The 23,887-nt window shown below is 34.0% G+C and overlaps 3 protein-coding genes across 8 annotated transcripts; all 3 read right to left on the bottom strand.

The window, feature by feature from the left end:
- Window positions 1–5,816: 5,816 nt before the first annotated feature.
- Window positions 5,817–9,387, bottom strand: LOC114720537 (uncharacterized). Of its 3 annotated transcripts, XM_028906180.1 has the most exons (5): window positions 9,042–9,387; window positions 8,107–8,541; window positions 7,950–8,019; window positions 7,053–7,087; window positions 5,817–6,940 (listed from the first exon to the last, which is right to left on the bottom strand). In XM_028906180.1, the coding sequence occupies exons 2-5, from the start codon at window positions 8,260–8,262 to the stop codon at window positions 6,074–6,076; spliced, it is 1,128 nt and encodes a 375-aa protein (XP_028762013.1). In that variant the 5' UTR covers window positions 8,263–8,541; window positions 9,042–9,387; the 3' UTR covers window positions 5,817–6,073. The 3 variants fall into 3 exon arrangements, with proteins under 3 accessions (XP_028762013.1, XP_028762011.1, XP_028762012.1); XM_028906178.1 differs by having other exon boundaries at window positions 7,950–8,541; XM_028906179.1 differs by having other exon boundaries at window positions 7,950–8,541; window positions 9,138–9,387.
- A 4,022-nt stretch (window positions 9,388–13,409) lies between these two features.
- Window positions 13,410–18,410, bottom strand: LOC114720538 (methyltransferase-like protein 7A). Of its 3 annotated transcripts, XM_028906183.1 has the most exons (7): window positions 18,405–18,410; window positions 15,233–15,500; window positions 15,020–15,115; window positions 14,664–14,882; window positions 14,251–14,347; window positions 13,937–13,999; window positions 13,410–13,832 (listed from the first exon to the last, which is right to left on the bottom strand). In XM_028906183.1, exons 2-7 carry the CDS (start codon window positions 15,464–15,466, stop codon window positions 13,639–13,641), a joined length of 903 nt encoding a protein of 300 aa, XP_028762016.1. In that variant the 5' UTR covers window positions 15,467–15,500; window positions 18,405–18,410; the 3' UTR covers window positions 13,410–13,638. The 3 variants fall into 3 exon arrangements, with proteins under 3 accessions (XP_028762016.1, XP_028762014.1, XP_028762017.1); XM_028906181.1 differs by lacking the exon at window positions 18,405–18,410 and having other exon boundaries at window positions 15,233–15,542; XM_028906184.1 differs by lacking the exons at window positions 15,020–15,115; window positions 18,405–18,410 and having other exon boundaries at window positions 15,233–15,543.
- On the bottom strand, window positions 17,435–20,681 carry LOC114720540 (uncharacterized). 2 transcript variants are annotated; one of them, XM_028906185.1, is made up of 7 exons: window positions 20,550–20,681; window positions 19,638–19,794; window positions 19,217–19,279; window positions 19,044–19,091; window positions 18,864–18,917; window positions 18,052–18,118; window positions 17,756–17,940 (listed from the first exon to the last, which is right to left on the bottom strand). In XM_028906185.1, exons 2-7 carry the CDS (start codon window positions 19,782–19,784, stop codon window positions 17,852–17,854), a joined length of 468 nt encoding a protein of 155 aa, XP_028762018.1. In that variant the 5' UTR covers window positions 19,785–19,794; window positions 20,550–20,681; the 3' UTR covers window positions 17,756–17,851. The 2 variants fall into 2 exon arrangements, with proteins under 2 accessions (XP_028762019.1, XP_028762018.1); XM_028906186.1 differs by lacking the exon at window positions 18,052–18,118 and having other exon boundaries at window positions 17,435–17,940.
- Window positions 20,682–23,887: the final 3,206 nt, after the last annotated feature.

Below are 23,887 nucleotides of genomic sequence, written 5' to 3'. Positions count from 1 at the left end.
TTATAAAATCCAAAGAATCTGATCATTGTGATTATTGTCCTTACACATGCCTCTGACTCCCATTGCCATTCACTTTATTCCAACTAACTGTGTTCTCTAACATGTACCGGTTTTGATGAGTTCTCGAGACTTAGCTAACATAAATTGTTGGTGTATTAAAAAAAAAACTGTGTTTTTTTATTCTGCTTCTCATTCTCCCTTAAGATTTTTCCTTTTTGTATTTTTTCAACAATGCTCATTTATCTTTAATCTATATGAATCTGATTTAACTGTGGCATCTAAGAAAACAGTGTTTCACACCTAAATATGATACATAGTTTTTTTTTTCAGTCCATATCCCCCTTTTTTATAAGAAGAAAAATATAACATTAGATGTTTTATAATATATAATTCAACATCATATATTTTAAAATATTTATTCAAAATGACCTTATTTAACGAGTTTTTTCATCCATTAATAAATGATCTTTCTAAAATACCCCTTTCTAACTGGGGACAAATTAGGAAAGGAAAAAAACTTCATACAAAGAGACAAGCTCCTTGGCCCGTGAGTTTTTGACAACTGCTTACTTTTAATTTAAAGATGAAAAGTTATTACTACATTAATTATAATAAATTACGTTTTTTGGCCGGAATTATAATAAATTATTAATTGCTTATAAAGTTTCATTATTATTAATCAATAAAATTATTTTGATTTTCAATAAACACTTAACTATTCAAATTAAAATAACAAAACAAAAGAGAAAATAAGTCTGAATATATGAAATTTCAATTCAGGTAGTTAATACTTTAAAATGAAGTGAGGCCTAAACTGACATTTTGAAATATTGTGAAATTATCCATATATGCTTTTGTGACCAAAAAAATTATTAAACTTGTCATTTTCAACTTCGTACTTGTTGTTGCTAAATCAACACTTATCATTTTTAGTTCATAACTTGTTAATTAATTAACTAGCTAAAATAATGGAGAACAAAAAAGTTATGAAACTTATAATTTTTAATTTAATACTTGTTATTGTCTATTCCATACTTGTTATTTTTAGTTTATAACTTATTAACCAACTAACTAAAGTTATGGAGAACAAAAAAAAGTTATGAAACTTGTTATTCTTAATTCAACACTTGACATTTCTAATTTTATTAATGTCATTCATGTCACAAAAAAGCACATATAGGTAATTTTACAACATTTCTAAAATATCAATTCAGGCCTCACTTTCTTTATTGTCATTTTCAAGTGTCATCTGTCAAAATTGAAATTTTATGTATTCAAATTTTTTTAGAGATTTTTTCTATAAAATACAATAGTATAATTAAATGTTATTAAATGTTAATATTTTAAAAATAGGACATATAATCATGTGTGATTAGAGAATTTGACATAACAGATAGGGGGAACTTGATGTAAGTATTATTCCTTTTGTAATATATAATTTTATTTTTTCATTTAACAAACAGATTTTTTGGCCAGGGTATTTAACAAACAAATGACGATATATAATTAAAGAATAAATATTGAATTTTCAAAGCTTTGTCTTATCTTGGTATTGAATATGCAATCGCTAATTTTTTATACAAAGGTCAATCAATTACTAAGAGATTATGTAATCCAGACTATTTAATAATTTCTTAATATGATTATTCCAAAATGAAAGAATTTATGTGAAAAGTGATTATGCGCAAATGCAGGGTAACTTTCAAGGTCAGCAAACTGAAATTTCAATCATTTTCAAAGAGAAACGTCAAAAACGTACAAAACTCTTTCTTTCGCCCTTTTACGCAGACACGTGACAATGCTGATGGTTACGCATCACATGTTGTTGTCTATTTCACTCAATTTTTGACCGTTTGTCTTTAGTGGCTTGGTGCCCTCATCCCGTGTTTTTTTATTAATTACTTTTAACATATTTTACATAAAAAAATTTTAAACTTTATTTACTATAATTTACAATTTAATAATTTTTATTTTTTATTTAATATATACTATACTCTATGAAAAGAAATTCAACACAATAATAAATGAAAGGTAAAATTATATCTTTATATGAAAAATTTCTTTTACTATCCTATAAATAAAACCAAAGGAGTATATATATAATTATAAGAGTAACTTAAATTTAATAATAGAAATAATCTGAATTTAAAATTCCTCTCAAAATGAAAGACACAGTGACATCAAAAAACAAAATGAATTTGCTTATACAAAAAACTTCTTTCCATTTTATTCTCTTTGTTTATTTATTTTTTTCCTTACCCCACAAGTAGTTCACAGCAATCTTTTAGTTTGGATCTAACTCTGGAATTTTAATAAAAATATACACTAACTGCAAATCTGAAGCAATTAGTTCTTTGGCACATGATAACGCTTTGGATGATAATATTTGAGTGTTCTAAAAGAAGTGGTGGGAAAAAACAGGGAAGGAAAAGCAAGTGAAATGACTTGAACTGTAATTAAGAATAAAATATTACTCCTCCTGTCTTGAATATAAAACCCTTATATATACCAGTATAAGGGTTTTATATTTAGAACCGGAGAAATACTTGAATTTTCTATGCTAATCAATTTCATTCACCTCTGTTAACTATTACAACATCACAAGATGTCAATATATGATAAAAAAAGGTCAAAAAAGAAAAACTTTCGTCTGGTTATCTGATCGTGTACATTTATATATGTATGTTTGTATGTATGTATATATAAAGTGAATTGTTTGTGTTTCTTTGCTCAGCAAATCCAAATATATCTGACTTATAACTATTCCCACCACTAACAAGTTCACATATATACACAAAAGAGCTAGTGCTCATCCACAGCAAAAGATGCAAACATCCTTTTCACTGTTATTATAGGGAGTACAGCTTTGAACCACACAACACATAAGGATCAATCAATCACCAACCACATTATCTTCTCACTAATCGTAACAAAAACCAAAAAGGGAGATGAGATTATCATCGACAATTCGACTCAAACTTCAAATTAACAAGATATTTATGACTAATTAACTTGATACTATATTGATTAGTTTAGAAGAGTGTGTGATTCGACAGGACAGACTTAGCTTGAAGTATTAAATGAAGGCATGTGATGATGATGTGAGTGGGAAAGCTGAGGAGTGAGCACTAAGCAATAAGTTAGGTTGCTATGTAATAGCTAAAGAAATTTTAGAAAAAGCTTAGCAATAGGCATATCTTTTTGAACAATACCACGTGTAGAAGAAGAAAACATGTTCATGCCTTGGTGGCTTTTGATTCAGACGTCCCTCCATTTACAAGTGAGAAAGCAATTCAGGGACTTTCCCACCGTCACATGGAGGCTCACATGCCCTCCATTTAATGCTCTATGTGTAGTGCACGAGTAGACTCCGGACTAGTGATCTTTCAATATTGTGCATTACACCAGAAATTAAACATATGAGATCATGAATTTCATATGCAGATTTCAATGTGACAGCTCAATGAAGAAGAAGAAGAAGGAGAAGGAGAAGGAGAAGGTTCCTCCGTTTCTTACTTTCATTTATTTTGCTTTTGCAGCACACTAACAGTACCATGGAATTTAAGACTACCTGTGGCAGATCATTGGAATTGGGAATATCCAGTCAATTAAACAAACAACTTGCATGCACTGCAAATTGTAGCGAAAGCGTGAACGTAATGATGGATACTTACATCACCCACGTTCTGATGATATAAAAAGATAAACATGTACTAAGCGTGAACAGATTTTCAGTTATTATTTTTACTAACTACACTAAATTCCATCATCATATTTATTTTTACCATTTTTTCTATTACACCATCAAAATTTTCAAACCCATAGGGTAACTAATAAAAAGAACTAAATACACCTAAAACATGTCCTGCGTATCATACTGGCATGTTGGAAACTTGAAATGTCAGGTGTACATGAGTGGATTTGATGAGGTATAAGGGAGTAGAGGAATCCTGCATTACAGAGAATTGGATTGAAGAAGAGGTATTTAAATGCAAAGACCCATAAACTCACAAACTTAATATTTTGAATTAAGATGTAATATGGAGTCGACTTACAAAGGAGAGAAATGCGTAAAACAGAATTAGTACACCCATCCTTTGCTCAATCCATGTCGGTCCTTTTCATTTAATGTTTCATATGCTTCATATATGTAAAACAAGTTGCTTTCTTAAAATTGAATGGCAATAAGCCAGCAACAAAGAGACAAGCGGTCACTAGCACAATTGAAAGATCTTACCCTGCTAGCCGAAAACCTTTATTTCAGAGGGGATTATGTGTCTGTCACAATATATGATCATCATTGGGGTAAATGGGCATTGGAAAGAACATGGGTGGCTAACAGCTAATATAGGTAAAAGAGAACCCTAGCTAAGTGTGATATATAGCGGAGAAAGAAGAAATTAAATTGAATTAGCACACAAGACAATTCAGAAACCAAACCTGTGTATAATGTTCAAGGGCCTACTGTTGAATACGGTGTCCGGAGCAATGGAAACAGGCTAACAGAGCACATGGGAAGGGAGGAGAAAGGGCCCTTTCAAGTATAGGGTGTTGGGTGATAGATGGGGTCCTGTATTAATATGGTGAGCGTAAAATTGAGGTACAACGCCTGGTCCAGAAATGGACTTAGGTCGGTTCCTCCTGCCTCAGGATCCACTTGGACTCCACCTATACCATTCAGATTTTTTGGTAGGTTTTGCTGTGATCTAACAGTACGGTAGTGGAAATTACTATTAAGTAGCCAAAGTACCCATCTTTTAAACTACAACTACTTTAGTTTATATATTATTATGGCGGATGCTGTAGAATGAACATTTTTCCCTGTGATCGTGAATGAAAAATAGTATTGGAAAAGAGATGTTTCCTGTTGAATATTTTGTGTTAGAAATTGAAAGAGAAAACGTTTTCCCCTTCCTAGTTCCTCCTACCAAACACCTAGGAAACGATACTTGCTATTTTGTCGGTCCAGGCTTGTTCCCAAATGGAGGCCTACGAAGGGAAACCCAACGTTGGTTAGGCCTCATTGGCTATGGACCATGCCTTATATCATACCCTTGAAAACTAACGAGTCACACATTCACATTCACACTTTCACATTCTTTTCTTTTTTTTAAAAAAAAAAATCCAAAGGGAAATATGCTAACAGTTTTAAGTTATAAACACATGCAACGAGATCAAACATGCGGCCTCTATTTGTAGTAGAGTATTCATATTTCTAGACTACAAAATCATTGGCATCACACTCCTGCTTTCCCGAGATATTGATAAATCAATACTCTTCCTGTCCTTAATATAAGACATATTTAACTAATTTGATTAGATTAAGGAAGTTAGGTAAGTTAGTTAATTATAAAAAATATGATATGCTTCTCCTAAAACACTACAATAATCTTTCTTAATATCTTTCCCCCCATTTATTTGATTATGGTCGAGAGAATATCTATAGAGGTCATTTAAAAAAAATTAATAAATATGATAAATAAATCTTATATTTATGATCAAAATTAACTTAATGATTAGGTTTTATGTTAAAAATAAGGGGAGTATAATTTATCACTTGTATTATATGAGGGCAGACCGGAAGGGAGCCAGAGATACCTAGTTTGGTCATATCTGTAAACAACAAATTATGACGAATAAACGTATAAACACAACGAAATAAGTTGTTCTCTCACAAGGGTAATTTACATATGCGTTACTTTCTTCGCATTTAACATCTGGAACCGGGGAATCGGTGGTCATTAACTCTAGAGCGCTTTTGCAACCTTACATGTCATGTAGAATATAGATTGTGTGTGTGAAGATGACCACGCATGATGCAATAATCGCTCAATTCAAATTTGCCAAAATTAGAACAGGTTTGAAATCTTGACTAAATTTCATTCTGAAAGCAAAAGCAGTAGACGATTACACTCTTTCAACTTTCCAAGACACATTCACCAGATCAATATGGTACATACAAAACCATCACAGGGTTATGAACCACCTCTACTATAATTTCACTTTTGAGCTAAAGTAGCACCATTGTTAGCTTGTGAACTTCCAAGTTTCAAATTTCGGAGACCTTTTCTGATCACTTGCTCATGCTTGGGCCTGCTTTTGCATTTGAGTAACCAACTGCTTCCTGATCAGCTGAGCTTCCACCGAACAAATGTGAAGAATATGATTCGCTTTTCTTCACCTTGCCGGGAAATTCCTTGCTTGAATTACCCTTCAAAGAAAGATTCTTTTTTATGCGATTCCGATTTAGTAAGAACATCGTGTTGCGTGGTGGTGCATGCAAGGCCCCTTCAACACAATCACCCACCTGCGCACAGCCCCAAGGTCTTGAGTGTCCGTCCTCATAAAACGGCCTAATCCTAGGAAAACCATTCTTCAAATTCAGAGGACCCCGTTGATCAGGTGAACTTTCTGTCACTCGGCTACAGAGAGGGCAAGGGGGGTCATTTTTCCGCAAATTTGGAGTCGCCTGCTCCAAACATTCTGCATGGAAGACATGGCGACAAGGAAGAACCCCAGTTGTAGGCATGTCTCTGCTTCTCACAATTCGTCGGGAACTCCAAGGTGATCTCTGTGACAGAAGCCTCTCACACAAACTGCATCTGAATCCATCATTATGAGGGCGAGCTGGTGTTTCAGATTCAAAAGACACAGTAGCATCTGCAAAATCAAGACTGCTGCTGGCACTACTACATTGCTGAGAATCTCCGAGTGAAGTGGAAGCACCAGCCTCAGAGAAACCTGTAACTGCAGGGTCAAAGGCTTCCCTTGTATAAGTAAGGTCAGGAAAGGACAAAGGATGAATGGGTTTAGAGATAAAAGACTGGTGGCGAGAAAAATTCTGCTGGGCCAGTAAGTGTGATTTTGCAAATAACTCAGATTCACTACTCTCTGACCGGGATGAAGAAGAGCCCCAACTATCTGGATTTTCTGATGTTCCCTGCATGAATGTTAATTCATTTTAAGCCAATTACTTCAGAGGCATGTGTTGATTAAATGCCAAGAGAACATTCTTTTTGTTATATATAACAGTCCTTATGTGAAAATGTTACCTCCTTGGTTGATGCAAAAAATATACGGCCTGAATCTGTTCAGTGAAAATGAGAAGGAAGTAGTTCAGTAAGGTATCAGTGATAGCAGCACTATAAAAATACTAGAAAGCACAAGAAACTAAGTCCAAAGGATATTCTCCAAGGTACAGGGGACACTAAAATGCTATCAGCAATTTTTTTATGTTAAGAGTAGAGATTTTTAAATTATAATATGAAGAAACCATATTTGTAACCCCATTTTTTTGGGCCAAATATTGTAACCTCATTTACAATAGCTATTCAAGCAATATAGAAACCCAAGGGGAAAAAAGAGCTCTCCTGCATTCCTTTTTTTATTTGAAAAGACAGACTAAGTATTTTCATATCAGAAATCATCTTTGATTACTAACATCACAAACCAAAAAATTTTTCCTCCACCCCAACCTCAATGTCCAGTTTCTAGTCCTCCATAACCTAGAATTTTCTCACTTAGACCCTAAATCATCAGTCAGAATCTGCAATCTCAAATGTTCTTTCTTTCTTTCAATGCTTTCAATCGACATGGTTGGTTGTTTTACATGATACACCATTCAAATGTTCAAAAAATGTGATTGGATGAAGGATATCCTATGAAGGGAAAAAATTTATAAGTTACAGAACATCACTCTCCATGACGCACCCTGCCTTCTTCTGTCTAGACCTTAAATTTTCAATACAATAAAAATGCAAGGAATTCTCATTCACATTTAAGGTCCCATAAAAGGTGATGATTTAATCAATTATCAATTATAAATAAATATTAAACAAGTCTAATGTACATTTTTAATGAGATTCAAACTCATACCCATCCATCAAAGCCTAAAAAGTGGTTATACATATTATGACATAAAGATATGGGTATTCTGATTTTAGGAGTACCTTTCCTAGTTGCAGTTTCATAATCATCAATACTTATTTCCTGTATCACCGGAGGTGTTCGCTGAGGACCCTGAGAGAAGTCAGATGGACTGTTAAGGAAAGGTTCAGTGCCATCCAATGCAGAATAGTGAAGCTCATACAGGCGATTGTCTCTCACCGAGCCCCTAAGGTCTTTCTCACTGTATAAAGTAGAAGAACCACGGCGGTCAATACCATCATATGGCAGCCCTTCAGATTGGAATCTGAAGTCCCATCTTGATGGAAGTGGTGAAAAGCTTGTGTTGGTATGCCAGTAGGGCTCATGGGGACCCATTGACCAGTCCCTACTGTCCGCATTTGACCCATGTGGCCTTGAAGCCACACAACAAAGTGACCCCGTTTTAGCTATTTTTTATCAGAATATCGCACTAAAACCAGCTCTGAATTCTTCTGACTATGTCAAGCCAGTATCTACCAGCCAAAGAGGAGATTTTCCAGAATATGTTACAATTTTCTTCCACCACGCTTCACTTGTAATCATCTGACGACACAACACACTAGAGATTCCACTTTCAACCCACAAGCACAGTGGAAAGAGTAAGAATAAATTTTGCTGAAATATCAAAAGATCCAAATTAATCATCCCACTAATAGAATAAGACAGAAATTCATGACAATATAAATTTGAGATAAAATGAAGTTCTTCATTCCAAAGGCAAGCACATAGTGAGGCAATATAATCAAGAGTATGCCATTTTCTTCTACAGAATCCTTTCTTTCTAAAAAAAAAAAATTGTTGGATGTGATCAGCGTTCAAAAACTAGTAAGGGATGCAAGAGCATACAAAGTAATCATCTTTATTTAATTACAGGGTTTATTGGCCATCGCAACAGCAATTCATATTTTAACGCCCACAGTTCACACAACCACAGAAGTTTTAAAAGTTAAGTCAACAGAGAAACTTAAAAGAGTGTCCAAAGATTATTTTACCAAGCCGAGCACAACAAGCAGTTAAAATTTCTGCCTAAAAAAAAGAGAGACATAGAAACTAAAAAGTAATATAGTATACGCCCATAGATGAACCGAAAAAGAAAGTAATTTTCTTCAAAGTACATCATCGCTAGCATCGTCATCCCCAAAGCTCTATATGTGCACAAGAACTGTTAGCTTTGATGCCAGAACTACGAACACCCCAGTTCCCAAACGCACCTCAAGCAAGAGAGCGAGTAACAGATAAGAAATTTAAACCCAAAATGAGCGAGATCTGGGTACGGCTACTTTGCAGCGTTCGGGCACAATTTGAAATAAAAAAGTAAACTTGACAGTGAGGAGGTTCGAGAGACGGAGAAACAGATTCCCCAGCAAAAGCGAGCATGTAAATTTTGGAAAAGAAGGGAGCGAAGGGACAAAAAGAGTGCTGGGTTCAGGGAGGAAAGGTGTTTTGCTGAGGAATGTGATGTGGGCAGAAGTCAGGCGAGTCCGAAGAAATGGAAGAATCCAGGACATGGGTTGACCCGTCCAGCTGGCCCGACCTAATGTGTTATTTGTCTGGTTTCAAATTTTAATGATTGAGCTGCCCAGATTTTCAGCATATCATGGATGATAATTCCTTTAATCTTACTAAAAAAAAATACTACTATAATTGAATTTTAGTCCGTTTGTTCAATTAACAGACCATCATTTTAAGCAATTGAGTATGAGTTGTTGCGCCAACATTTTAGGTAATCCAGTATCAATCTTACCAATAATAATTGGGCACTGACATTCATGTAAATGTAATATAGAGTTATCATCAATGTTTTTTTTTTTTTGATAACATATCATCAATGTTTTTATATAATATAAAATCCATAATAAATCAGGGTCTTCCGTACATAAATAGCACTCCCTCTTTCCGTTCTTACAAGTGACATTAGACTAAATCAGAATATAGGTTAAAAAATTAGTTGAAATTAATTAAAAATAATAAATACATAAAAATCAGAAGTTTTTTTTTTCTCTAAAATACTATTACTTATAGTTATTGGGGAGAAATTCTAAGAAAGCGAATAAAAAATTATTATAATTAAAAGAATTATAAAAAACAGAATGTCTGACAGAAAGAGATTATATTAAAATATAATCTTCAAAATATTTATTATCTAGGAATTGATGTTTTGAGGGAAAAAAATAAATATATTGACTATTATTAAAATAAATCTTTAATAGAAATAAAATAAAAAAATTGTTATAAAAATTTAAGATAAATTATAAATATTGCATATATTCAGGGAGAAAAAAAAAGTTGATAGTTGTTATTTATAAAAAATTATGAGGAGTACTACTATCGTCATTTTCCAAGTTTTTTGCAGCATATAAAAAACGTTTAACATGTTGACATATGTGAAAATAAAAAAGTACAATCAGGTAAAAAAAAAAGAAAATAAAAAAGTACACATGGTGCATTTAATATCGATAGTTGAGTCCAATGAAATAAATCATGGTAAAAAAAATAAGTTGGATAAAACAAACTTAATTTCTATTAATTAAGGTTAATATTTCAAATATTGTGAATTCAAAAATACTTAAGAAAATTACTCACCTGATAATGTTAAATACAATCAAATTTTAAAAGAAAAAATTACAATCAAATCTCATAAAAGAGAAATAATTATCAAAAAGTCTTAATAACAATTTCAACAGTTTATAATAACAAGTCTTATAATGAGAATAATAACCTCTGAGACTTGTTTTTTAATTGTTTTTTTTGTTTGGGACCTCATTGTAATTCTTTTATTTTAAAAAGAATAATCATGAACACTTGCTGAGATTGTTTTTCTTTTAAAAAAATAACGCCCTTCATTATTTTCGCACTTTTCATTTTACCGACAAATGAAAACAGTTGTTCACTTCTTTTATCTTAACAAAATTGATTGTATAATTACATGTGTCCCAAAAACCAATATCGGAATAGTTCCTTCGCGCGTCAGACATCATACACACATGTTAAGAACATATTAAAAGTTAATTGCGTCTATTATTCTAAAATATCTTGTGGTGTATTTATTTTAAAATAATTTTTATGTGTCCGATTCAATATGCTGAACACACTACAAAATATTTGAGGGCGATTGATCCACCTTACAAAATATTCTCTTCAATATTATTCAAATTCATTGCCGCCATCATCATCATCATATCCTCTTTAGAGCATTTTCATTTCTTCCTGCTTTCAAAAAGTGGGAAGAACAATAACCTAAGCAAACAAAAAGAAAACATCTCAATTAATAACTCGAAACATTAATTAAAATGAATGAATCACAAATATTTGTCATCTTGAGACATGAATCCAAATCTCAGAAAAATCAAAGGAAGAACCTCATCGTGAATATGATGAGAATGAGTGGCATTATTCAGAAATGATGCATATAACCGAAACATGGAACAAACGCAGTGTGATATTTAGAGACAAATTAAAGCACTATTATATGTGTCCGAATGGTGGTTTGCTCTTTTAAATTCAAATTACTACATCAATTTTTAAATTAAAAAATATTAATATTTGATGCAAAGTGGTGGCATAATATGTCAAATTCCAAGTTGCTGTTTCAAGGCTCAAGTTTAGTTTGGAGTTTGTTTCGGAAGGATTGAAAAATTCAATAAAAGCTGTCATGAATTTACAAAACTATTTACAAATTTAAAGAAAAAATAATTTAATAGACTCAAATGTCCACGTTGTTAGAGTTCTCAGCAAAATTTCCTAACTTTCCATAACAAAAATAATTAAAAACTAATCTATTATTTTAACTGTTTGATATTTCAAAGCCTATATTTTCTGAGTATAGCGAATTTACAGATCTATCTAACTGCTGGCTTTTTCTTGATAGGTAAAGTAGTTTAAAACTGATCTTTTATTTTAAACGTTTAATATTTTGAAATTTAAGTTAATATTTCAAAGCCCAAATTTTCTGAGGATGGCGAATTTAAAAAAAAATATTTGCTAATTTATTTTGTTAATTACAGTTTTGTTTGTGTGGGGAGGTTTTTTCCCGGATGGATTTAAAATTTAAAAATCTATTTACTAATTTATTTTGTAAATTAATATTTTGGTTGGTCTAAAACAAAATACACTACTACCTCCCCTCCATAGTATAGGGCACTTCTAGAAAAATAGCATGATTTAAAATATAAGTCACTTGCAAGATAATTAATGCTTATTTATTAATTTTACTCTTACAATTAATACTCATTTTTATTTTTGCTAATTTTTTGTATTTTCTCTCTCCTTAAAAAATATTTCCCATCTAATTAATATGATGAAAGTCCATTCTTCTCTCTCCTTATAAACATCATTTAAAAGAGTTTGATGAAATGACTCTTCTCTCTCCCACTAAATATTATTTTTAACGGAATTACTCGTAGAACATGTTTAAAAATTATTTTTCGTACAAATTCTTTAGTAAAAGTAAAAGAATGAAAAAAAATTTAATTTATGATCTCTTTAATGAGTTAAATGTCACTTTTTGGTTCTCATAAATCCATTAAAATGACTTATATTATTAACCGGACAGAGTACCATAATTCAATTTTAGTACGTTTGTTCAGTTAGCATACCATCATTTTAAGCACTGGAGCTTAACGTATGTCCCAAAAACTAGTTGTTCATTTGTTCTTTGTTAAAAAAAAAATAAAGAAATTTATTTTATAATTGCATATGTCCCATAAAATAAGATTGAAATAAGTCATTTGCACGTCAGACATTTTTATATATATTAAAATATTAAGAATATATTAAAAGGAATTGGAAATTGTTTTATGTGATATGTTTTGGTCTATGCAAATAAATTAGCAATGCCAAATATGTTGAGGCATGAAATCCCTCTGAAAAAAAAAAAACCAAATGACTCTGCCATATTTTGTTTTCACTTCATTGAAGTTATTTATTCATTTATTTATTTTGGCCAACAGGTACGTTATATTTATTCCATGCTTGTTAAGTTAAATATCACCCAACCAACAATACTTTTTAATTTTTAATTAAAGAGTACAAATATGATGAAAAAGCAACCTTCACCAACCTTCCCACTGCATACCCAGCATTAGCTGGCTTCAACTCAAAGCTTGCATAAGATACAATTACTTACCTGTTCATTATTAGATTCTTTTTTGGGTTAATATAATTTTTGGTCTATTAAGTTTGTCTTCATTTTGGTTTTGATCCCTTAAGTTTAAAATCATAGGTTTTGGTCCCTCTAGGTACAAAATGCTCTAAGTTTTTATTAGATCATAGAGACTAATATTTTAAATGAAAAGAAATTTCAGGAATCAAAACCTATGATTTGAAACTTGAAGGATCAAAACCAAAACCATGACAAATTTGAAGGACTAAAATTTATATTAACCCTTCTTTTTTCATAAAATTATAGCAAATGCATTTTTGATTAAGCTAACTTTATTTATTTATGTAAAGTTATTTCTGGGAGCTTATAACAAAGAAGGAAGGAATATGCAAACAACACACTCTCGCTTAGAGTGTAGTATATATTCAGATGCAGTTCATATCTTGTCATGTTCGTTTATTCGTTGTACACACATATAAACACGTCACATAGTTCTACACGATAATAATAAAACGTCATAAGCCAACTTCCACAGTCAATTCTGATTTCCTTTCTAACCTGCGACAGACAATGAACCACACTGTGCACCGATCTATTTAAGAACTTGATGCTTACTTGTAAGCCAGTCCATATATATGGGGGTTTACAAATGAAGCCTTTTTCAGAGATGCTGTGTTGAGCTCAACTCTTGAAAATCCAGCTTCTGATATAAGGCTTTCTGTGTCTCTACAGAGGTGACACCCATCTGCTAGTACCTGTTGAAGAGGATCTAGAATTCTCTGGATAAATCTGAGAATTGTTCCCTCTGTATCCCCATTCAAACACAAGAAAGAATAGAAATAAAATCAAGCTACTTGACAAAATCACAGCATTTCATTTCAAAGGTGAACTGGATAGTTTTGTTTGCACCTTTTGCTCCAACATGTTCCACAATTACATACAGCCCCCCTGGCCTCAGCACCCTCTTGATTTCTACATAGAGAGTTGAAATCGTTTAGATGATAGACTTGGATTATCAAGTGGTGCATACTCAATGGGGGAGAAAAAAAGGAAGAAGAAGAATCTATGATGTGTAGGATGAAAATTAGGTCCCTTCTGATGCACATATGGAGAAGTAGGATAATCAAATAACTTAGTTGATAAGGGTCATAAGCAGTTCAAGTTCTAAGGGAAGCAAAAATTAAATGAACAGATAACAAGAAGGACCTAACAAATTTCAGTACCTTGAAGGGTCATAGAAACATCTTTAACAGAACACAAGACAAGTGTTCCAACCACTGCATCCACAGAAGCATCATCTAATGGTATAACCTCCCCCACCTGAACATAGCCAACAACTTGAAAGCTTAGAAGATAAATAACAGACGCTAAGAGCCACCAGATATTAAACTAAACAAAACGATATTATATGGCTAGAAAAGGAACAAATCCAATGCTTTATCAATTCTAAATTCAGTACTATGACATTACAATACAGCAGTAAACCATAAAACATTCTTCATCTGGTTGCTTTTAGTCCAATCCAAAAGCAGTCATCAACATTCAAATTCATTGCCACCATCATTCTGTTTACAGAGTTTTCATTTCTTCCTGTTTTCAGAAAGAGGTACTAAAGAGGGAAGAACATTGTACATACAGCATGTATAAACTCAAAATTGGAAGGGGGCAAGCCAGCAGATACTGCCGAGGACCGAGCATACTTCTCCATCTTTTGGTTTGGATCAATGCCAACAACCTGAACATCAGAATTACTAGCATAGTAACTGAGATTAGGTCCTGTACCAATTCCAATCTCCAAAATTTTATGCGCCTTTTCCCTCAAATTGCTGAATATTTCTGCCTTGTAACGCGCAACCTAAGCACACAAAAGAAAACATCTCAAAGCGGAGCCCAATGCAATTAATAACTCAAAGCATTAAAATGAATCATAAATATTCATCAGCATGACATGAATCCGAACCCCGGGAAAAAAAAAAGAAAAGAAAGATGAACCTCAGCTTCATAAGATTTAGTCGCATTCTTCAGAACTGATGCATATAACTCTTCGTACCAACCAGGCTTGGGCGGATGAAACTTATTAAGAACATCCTACAAAAAAAAAAAAAATTCCATTCTTCTAGCTCAATATTAGTATGAAATCAAGCTTCAAGCTTGTCCCTTTCAATTATCTTATCCGTCTAGCGGCTTTCAAATACTTGCAATTACCGTGTAATTAGAACGCGGAACGGCGGCAGTTGAGGGGACAATCGGGAAGAGAGTAGTTGCCATGGATGCCGATTGAAGGAAGCGCCGTCTTCTGCAGCAGAAGCAGGATTTGGCGAGCTCCGGCGAGCCCGAGTCAACCCGTTGAGAAAGCGAACAGGTTAAGGAATTAGCTTCGTAAAAGGGTTGAGATGAGGGAAGTGAAAATCCAACGAACGGGATGGAAGACAGCACCATCGTAGAGGCAGTGCCTACAGCGAGAGCGGCGCTTAAATACGCTCCATGCTTGATAATCAACAAAACAGATTTTGCTTCTTTGGTAAGAATTTGGACCAACTGTGTTTGACCGCATCGGAAGAAGTCAAGAAATGTGTTCCCTCCAACTTATCTACCTGACAGATGCTTACACGTGTATGGGGATCATTCTTCTTATACAAAATGTTCATACTCCTCCCCTACTTATTATAACACCCCATTTGACTTTTTATTTGGTCCTAATTATAAGACCCTAATCCATTTTGTCTCTTATATTTATGTATTTTTTTCCAAGATAATCCTTCTAATAATGATAGTTTTAGCCAATATACTTAATTAGTAAGGATATTTTAGGAATAACAACACTTATTTATTATAAATAACTAACTTAACTTACTTCTTTAATTTCTTCAAATAAGTTAATTGGGTCTTATAACTAGGACCAGAGGAGTATTTTATTGCAAGTTCTTGGAAGCCATGAGAGACGGCGACGACCGTTGTTTCATAAAATAAAACACAAGAGAATTCCGACACGTAACCTGTGCCCGAATCCCTGGGTTATATACTCTGCCGTCCTAAATAAAACCTATTTTGTTGGATTTAATTAACATGTTTTCTCCCGGCTTAATATTTTTCATCGAGGGAATAGTTTTCGTTGACTAAAAAGATTGACAACAATATACATTTTCTTTTAAGGTGTAACTAATTCTTGTAGAATCAAATTTCTCTACCCTATTAATATCATCACTAGCTCAAATAAGATTGAGTCTAATAAAAAAAATTAGTCTTTTATAATACGACGGATTAAGATTCGAATTCTTATTAAAAAAATCCATATTTAGTTGCTGAAAATTATCTCTGGCAGAAAGGCAGCTGTGCCGGAAAAAAAAATCTTATCATCACTAGTTGGGGTATGAACTTTTTTTTGGCCGTCAAAAGAAAAACTGCAGGCATGAGCGTTTAAGCGAGTTGATTTATAATTTTGTATCTTATTGTTTTTTTTTTTTAAAATTATTTTTAACAGCAAGAGCAGGGAGGGCAGTATTAACAATTAGACTTGATCAATTCTGTTGGCTTGTGCTACCTGCGGTCTTTAATACTCTTTCCGGTTTAAAATATAAGCTAAACTTTATCTATTCATATTTATTAAGAAACTAGTTAAAATTAGCTTGAAACAATAAACATATAAGTCATGTTTTTTTTTTTTTCAGATATGTCCTTATTAATAAAAAGAATAAGTAAAAGATACAATAAATAAATCAAAGAGGAAAGAGAATATATAAGGATAAAATTGAAAAAAAAACTCATTAAATATTTAGACAAAAGTTAATGTTATCTTATAAAAAAAAACTCCCTAACAAAATTTAGCTTATATTTTGAACCAGAAGAAATATAAGAGTTAGTTGACTAATTTGAGTTGATTAAAAAAATTAATTAAATTAGTTATTTATAATAAATAGATATCATCTTTCCTAAAATATCATTGGCAATTAACTGTATTAGTTAGAACTATAATTATTACAAAGACTATTTTGAGAATGGATGGCTCCGCCGATGTCTAATCTATAGAGGTTCGACGGTGTTATTGGATGAGCTAGGATGAAGGTGGTGGCGGTGCGAGTGGAGCAGGGGATGACAATGAGTAAGGGAAATGGAAGGATGGAAAAACAGGTAAACAGAAAAATGTATTGAAGGGCAAAATGAGGCTTTTCAAAACATGCAAGATGGTAACGAGCATTCATAGTGAGAGGTGTGAATGAGTATCATCATTATTATGGTAAACTCTACTATCAAATTGAACAGCAACCCAACATCTATATTTTGGTAAGGCAATCTTAGTTACTATTGCAGGCATGTAAACGGGCTGTCAAATCATCAATTTATATATAATATGGATAAAGATTTACATAGAACTAGCTAAAAGAAATAACTAATTATTTTTTTTAAAAAAATTTTTTAGCCATAGACGATTCGACTGCATGTTTAAAAGAGGTATAAGAACTGCGAGAAAGCAAGAATTTAAAGTAAGAATTAATAACTTCATCTATAATTAGAAAGGGAATCCCCCCCAGAAAAAAAATATGTTCCCCATTATGCCCCTACTCTGCTAATCACTCTATCCAGTGAGCATGAGCAACTCAACATATGTCTTCATGGATGTATGATTGCACAATGGATGCAATCTTATCAAGTCATGATCTCACAGTAAGGAAGTATATATATGATCCATGGCCATAGCTACTTCAACGTTCCCTATTCCAGTTATGAAAACAAGCAAACTCTAAGCATATGCTCAAGTGCTTTCTATATTCAGATGGAAAAGCCTCACTTTGTCAAATGTAATCCATCTCCAGTACACCCACAGCTTTAGTTGTTGGCTGTAGTACTGTTGCCATTGACAACTTCTCCAGTGGCACTTTGGTCCTCCGGAGAAGCATCATTATTGCCACCATCACCTGTCAGAAAACAAAGGTATTTCATTTTCAACATGGTATTTAGTTTTCCCTTTCTTTGTTTCTTTTTGGTGCCCAATCCATTGATTCATTGCTAGGACATATATAATATACCTTCTTCATTGTCATCAGCCGGAGCATAAGCGGACCGCCTTGAACGAACTTGCTGGCTCGGTGTGGGCTGATGACCACAGTGAAAATGAAAGGGGGAAAGAAACAGAACAAAGGAATGTCCAGACACAAATATTAATGGAGGCTACTATATCGCACTTGATCAGTTTCTTGTCATGTGATGGGGCAAAAGTTGTTAATTGTGTTCCCCCTCACCATTTTCTTTAAAAAGCTTTATTTCAAATTTAAGAACGGAGTTGGACACCAAAATAGTTACCCTGTCCTGTACAAGGTTAAGAGTATAATGTTGCAGACATTTTAAAAAACCTTTCTCATTACCTACATCCCTGACTAAACCTTCAGCACCATATTAGACCCATTGTGCCTTTTTGATGGCTCTCATTTGAAAGGTGAAAAGTTCTCATGGAAGATCATTCAAAAGTTGTTTCATAAAATGTGATAAAACTAACAAGTTAATTAGTAAAGCATCTATACATCTATACATTCAATAAAATTCACCTAAAATAAAACAATAAAAGTCATGAACAGTGTATCTCATCACAAACTCCATGGAACGCGCAAGAAATGTGTCTAATTTGATAAAGATTATCATAAAACTATTAAAATATAAAAAATACAGAAGAAACCTAGCATAGATTGATGGATGCTGGTTTAAGAAATGATGCTCATTAGAACTTTTCAAAGTTGTCGAATAAGATTTGGTTAAATGGATAATATTGATTCCCATCAAAAGGGTTTCAAAAAGAGAACCGGCAAGTAAAAGACAAAAGAAAAAGGCCGTAATGTAAAAATACCTCCAACTTCGGACGCAGTGCTTCAAGGGGTCCTTTAGGCTTTTGTGCTCCTTGCTGTTCCAGGAATCAGAGAGAAGAAACAGGAGGCAGAGATATCAAGCTCCGGGCAAAAAAAAAACACAAAAGCTAAACCTTTGCAATGATATGCTGACATAGATGAGCTATGAATCCTGAAAATACCTTTCCCAGAGCCCAATCAGCAGAATCAAAAAAAGCACGTTCATGGTCCTGCCAGAAATTTAAAATATGAAGAAACTTCAGCTTCTAAAGGACATTTTTACTCAACTTAGCAGATAACGGAGGGCAGTAGGGTAACAGCATATGTGAGCCAAGGCCAGAGGAAAAGAAGTAACCTTGGATATTAGGGGAGGCTTCTTTGGCAATATCCCACCATACTTTTTCTTGATAACTTCTTCCTGCAGAAAGAAACTAATAATAAAAGATGCTGCACCATAATCAATTTATATCCATATTATGAGATCCAACTAATAACACAATCGCTAGTTCCAGTTACAGTCATTAGGATATTCTGGTTTCTAAATCTCTGAAGTGGTTTCACCAATATCTGAACCCATGGCAACTACAGAAACATATTTAGAAGTAGTCATTTCTTAAACTGAGTGATTACCATTATGTGTATAATATTATAATGCAGCAGAAACCACGCCACAGAGTTCAGATTTAATTGCTCTACCATTATCAACATGACTTTATCAAATTTCAACCTCATATCACTTACATCCTACTAGATAAAGAAAGAGCTAAAGATATTACCTCCTGCTGGGGCGAGGGCATGGACTTCTCATCATTTTTATCAGAACCTTTCAGATCATCAACAGGATTGTCACAATCAATTTGATCTGTAGGCGTAGTATCGGCAATCTCCTGTTTATTGACATCCTCAACATTGGTTTCTGACATTGCTCTCTCACTGCACAAACGGCAATGGCAAAGGGTTTGATAACAGTGACCAACAATGAACAAAGCATGTAGTCATCTTCAAAAGTTATGCCAAGTTTACAGCACGGAAATGATATCTAGTTTTCATTGACAGGGACAGAGTCCCAAAATGATCTAATGGTGAAAAAGCTCAAGTTACTGAGAGTTAGAGCTTTTCACAGCAAAACCTGAATCATGAAAATTTGAATAAAAAACAACCAGCAATCAATTTAGAAATCCTTATTTCATTCACTGATATCAAAACTGTACAAGAAGATTCCTCCAGTTCTGCATTCAGCAAACTCTACAATACTCGATACAGACCCATTACAGTCTCTTCCGTCTTCAGAAAATTGTCAGCCAGGTATCGATCACATAACATGATCACATCAAATAAATCGCATGGATAGCAGCATGATTAAATATTCAAAGCACGATACACAAAACAAACCCACGTTTTTAATAAACAAATTAATCAGTGAAACTAAAGATAAGTTTGAATTTCCGCTGCACCATTGCCAAACTACAACATACTCAAAACAATTTAGTAACTTATTGCTTAAGAAGAAGCCTCGAGGATAATTGAAGGTACCCAACTCAGAAAACTTAATCACAGTCCTTATCTGACGGTTTTTCTGATGCAGAAAAATTTTTATTTAAGAAAAACCGAGCAGACAGGCATGAAGCTGCTCAAGAACGAAAAACGAAGAAGAAACATAAGCAAGAAAGATGAAGGCTGGTTGCTACCTGATACAGAAGAAAGAAGCTAACGGAGAAATGAAGAATCCAACAGCAGAGAAGAGAAGAAACCTCTACGAAACGAACCAGCTTCACGCCCAGACTAGCGTTCGGTAAGAACGATGCCTAAGATGCACGCAGCACGCTGTTCTATTACACACGTGCGCGAACATACATGTGCGTGTGGTGTTTCTCTGTGTGGGTCAAGGCTGTTTGAAGTGCCCCTTGGGAATGGGCTGGATTCTTCATCATAGACTTGGACTTACTTTCAAAAGTCCCACTGAAAGTGAAACCCCATTGAGTAATAACACAGAGCCACGATGATGTGCCTAGGAGACCTACCCATTTGAGGCCCAATCTGGCTTGGATGCTGATTGGTCTGAGGTTTCCGAGCTACAAAAGCATTTTAGAGGGTTTGGATATCTACGTGATTACTTTTTAAAGACATTTTTTTAAAAAATAAGACAAACCCTTTCACATATTTATTTTATATATTATAAAATTATTTCTAAAACTATGATTTGGTTTTTATCCAAACACCCCCTAAAATGCTAATATAAGTGAAAATGATAACAAGATCCCATAAGAAAATGATAACAAGTCATGACATATCGACAACTTGAAAGACTTTTTAATTATAAAATTGCTTATGCAATACTAGACGGTAATTCTCATTGAGCATAAAGTTTTTAGTGGTCAAATTAAATTACTGGTGTGGAATTATGCTTTGCTAGTTTAGCTGAAAATGGAAGTATACAAGTGAAAGGACACAGCTAGTTTTTCAAAACAACTTTACTGGCTATCTAGCTGACGATTAATGATCTAACTTCAATCCTAATTCTTCATTCCACCTTTACCATTTCCCCTGTTTCTGTTTCAAATGATCCAAATGTACATCTCTGCGATTTAAGTTAGATGCATATCTGCAGAATTCAGCATCATGTTCCGGCTGCTACAGATTTGGATGTTTCCCTATAAACTGATAGCTGAAAAATCCCTTGCACATGATGATCTTTCCCACCCCAACAATCATAATATACCAAACCCACCAATCAATGGTTGATGAACACTATCCAAGCACACGTCTTGGACGCGCTTTGTTGCGGCAACGGTGCTAACTGCTCAGCCCGTACAACTTGGTACTTAGTACACCCTAATTAAACCATACTAATCTCTCTTATAGTATACTCTTGAAACGATACTGCGAAAATGAAGGGAAGCAGCGCAGTTGAAGCTGGGGAAGTTTCAAAGGGAATAGCATAAAAAAGAGTGATAAAGAGAGGGCTCTCCGTAATGGATTTGGTTCTCCGAATCATAGCCATTGCTGCAACTTTCGGTAGGTAGCGCTGTGGCTATGCCTACTTCTCACGAGAGGCTTCCCTTTATCACTCAGTTCGTTCACTTCAGAGCTGAGTTCAATGACCTTCCCAGCTTCGCGCATCTGTGTGCGCGCGCGCGCGTATCTGTGTTCGCGGCACCACTGAAAATTTGATGGTTCGAGTCGTATCCCCTCTGTAATTAAAAAAGCGGCACTCCCAAGGTTAAACGAACACTTCCTACAAATAAACAAAGTGACAGAATACCAGAAGGCAAATAAACTCAGGAGGGATACGTTGAGGAAATTCTGTATTACACTTCCACACCAGCCCTTTATATAGGCGCCAACCACTGCACTTAATTAAGCTGTAAACCCATATGAAAAAAGATTGGACACCCAATATAATGAATATAAAAAACTTGATGTAATTATTTTTCTATATTATACGACCTCCTATCCTTGATATAAGACTTTATTTTATTTTTATTTTGACCCTAAATATAAAACTCCCATCTATTTTGTTTCTTATATTTATACATTTTTTCCCAAAGAATTCTTTCTAATAATAGTTCTAGCCAATACATTTGATTAGCAAGGATATTTAGAAAAGACAACATCTATTTATTATAAATAACTAACTTAACTTATTTTGTTAATCTCCTCAAATTAGTCAACTAGCTCTTATAATTAGGACCGAAGGTAGTATATATGTATTTATTACGCTATATATTTAACTTGTACCGTTGACCGTTGTACGCGATTTAATTTAGAAAAGATTCCCCAGCAGAAGCTATCAAATAATAAATTTTAGAAGGGATAAAGGTTATTTTTACCTCAAAAGTTTTCACAAAACAGTTGTGGGTACCAGGAAGTTTTTTTCAAAGCAATGTTGTCCCGGAAGTTGAAAAATCATAGTAATGTCGACCTTGCCCTAACAAATACAAACGGTCAACAACAATAGCTAAGGTGGCTCTGCCAAATAGGATATTCCGCCACGTGCTATTCAACATATCATGCCACATAATAAAAAAAATTAAAAAAATGAAAATGAGAGAGGGATCGAAGAGGAACACGTGATATCCCTTCCATTCACTTGGCATCCCCAAACTTTCTTCCTCCTTCAATGCCAGTCTTGAAGCCCACATAATCTGATCTATCACTTCTTTCTCTTAGATTTGAATATCGCCCCCAATGCTCTCTGAAACAATCCTAGCCTTATACCAAACTGCCAACCATCTGAACAGAAGCAAAATTGGACGACAAGGTGCGTCACCTTCAAATTGTGCAAATACTGCATAATCTAGATAGGAGCCTCACTAGATCATTTTCTTCTTGAATGCTTTGCAATTATGAGTCAAGATAGGCCGATGTTTTAGAACCACGAGATTGCGACGGCGACTTGGCAAGAGAGGTTGATATTTTGGAAGGCTAGAACAAGACCCGATGGGAAGGATTCTCATGTCCCCAAAGAAGTGTTCATTGCAGAGAGAGGTCTAACTATGAGATCAAATCAAGCATCTGGGTTGATTTTGAATGAAAGAACCTGAAATAGCTAGGTTATTAAAACCATCGATTTCGAGGCATAAATATCAGCGATTTGCTGAGAAGCACAGATGACTAGAAGGAAAATATTAAACATTGTCAAGCTCTTGCTAAGTAATTAGTTTCCAATTAACAATTCTTACAATGGAAAAAAAATCGACAAACATGCAGTCACAAGGTGAAGTCCCACTGGAACTTGATGTTGGTGTCGGACTTGACAATCACGCCGACATAAGAGAACACGAAAGAGGGGGTCGAGAGACTAGCAGCGAAAATGGAGATCTCACTGATGCTGAACAATCTTCTTGCAGTCTTACTTGAGTAGTCTTCGATGCTTCTTTGTGATCGAAGATGAAAGGGTAAATGGTGATTGAGGGGCAGCAGAGAGGAACGGGGGAAGGATTACAATTTTTTTAAAGTTTTTCTCTCAATTATAAATTTGACATGGAAAAACAGCAGTGAGGTGGATGCCATGCATTGCATTTTG

This window comes from Neltuma alba, unplaced genomic scaffold (assembly GCF_004799145.2).
Source record: "Neltuma alba isolate B1F8T4 unplaced genomic scaffold, ASM479914v2 tig00011988_pilon, whole genome shotgun sequence".
Classification (NCBI taxonomy): domain Eukaryota; kingdom Viridiplantae; phylum Streptophyta; class Magnoliopsida; order Fabales; family Fabaceae; genus Neltuma; species Neltuma alba.
The sequence above is the reverse complement of the archived record's forward strand: the minus strand, read 5'-3'. Positions and strand labels throughout refer to the sequence as shown.

What these genes read in the sequence shown, in the direction of transcription:
- LOC114720537 (XM_028906178.1), bottom strand. Translation starts at nt 8,262, where the DNA reads ATGGGTCCCCATGAGCCCTACTGGCATACCAACACAAGCTTTTCACCA. An exon ending in TGAAACTGCAACTAGGAAAG is followed by an intron (nt 7,088 to 7,949) that starts GTACTCCTAAAA and finishes TTCACTGAACAG; the next exon opens with ATTCAGGCCGTATATTTTTT. An exon ending in TTTTTGCATCAACCAAGGAG is followed by an intron (nt 6,941 to 7,052) that starts GTAACATTTTCA and finishes ACATTCATGCAG; the next exon opens with GGAACATCAGAAAATCCAGA.
- LOC114720538 (XM_028906183.1), bottom strand. Translation starts at nt 15,466, where the DNA reads ATGGTGCTGTCTTCCATCCCGTTCGTTGGATTTTCACTTCCCTCATCT. An exon ending in CTAAATCTTATGAAGCTGAG is followed by an intron (nt 14,883 to 15,019) that starts GTTCATCTTTCT and finishes TTGTGTGCTTAG; the next exon opens with GTTGCGCGTTACAAGGCAGA. An exon ending in ATTTTGAGTTTATACATGCT is followed by an intron (nt 14,348 to 14,663) that starts GTATGTACAATG and finishes GGCTATGTTCAG; the next exon opens with GTGGGGGAGGTTATACCATT.
- LOC114720540 (XM_028906185.1), bottom strand. Translation starts at nt 19,784, where the DNA reads ATGTCAGAAACCAATGTTGAGGATGTCAATAAACAGGAGATTGCCGAT. An exon ending in TGCCCTCGCCCCAGCAGGAG is followed by an intron (nt 19,280 to 19,637) that starts GTAATATCTTTA and finishes TTCTTTCTGCAG; the next exon opens with GAAGAAGTTATCAAGAAAAA. An exon ending in CTGATTGGGCTCTGGGAAAG is followed by an intron (nt 18,918 to 19,043) that starts GTATTTTCAGGA and finishes TTCCTGGAACAG; the next exon opens with CAAGGAGCACAAAAGCCTAA.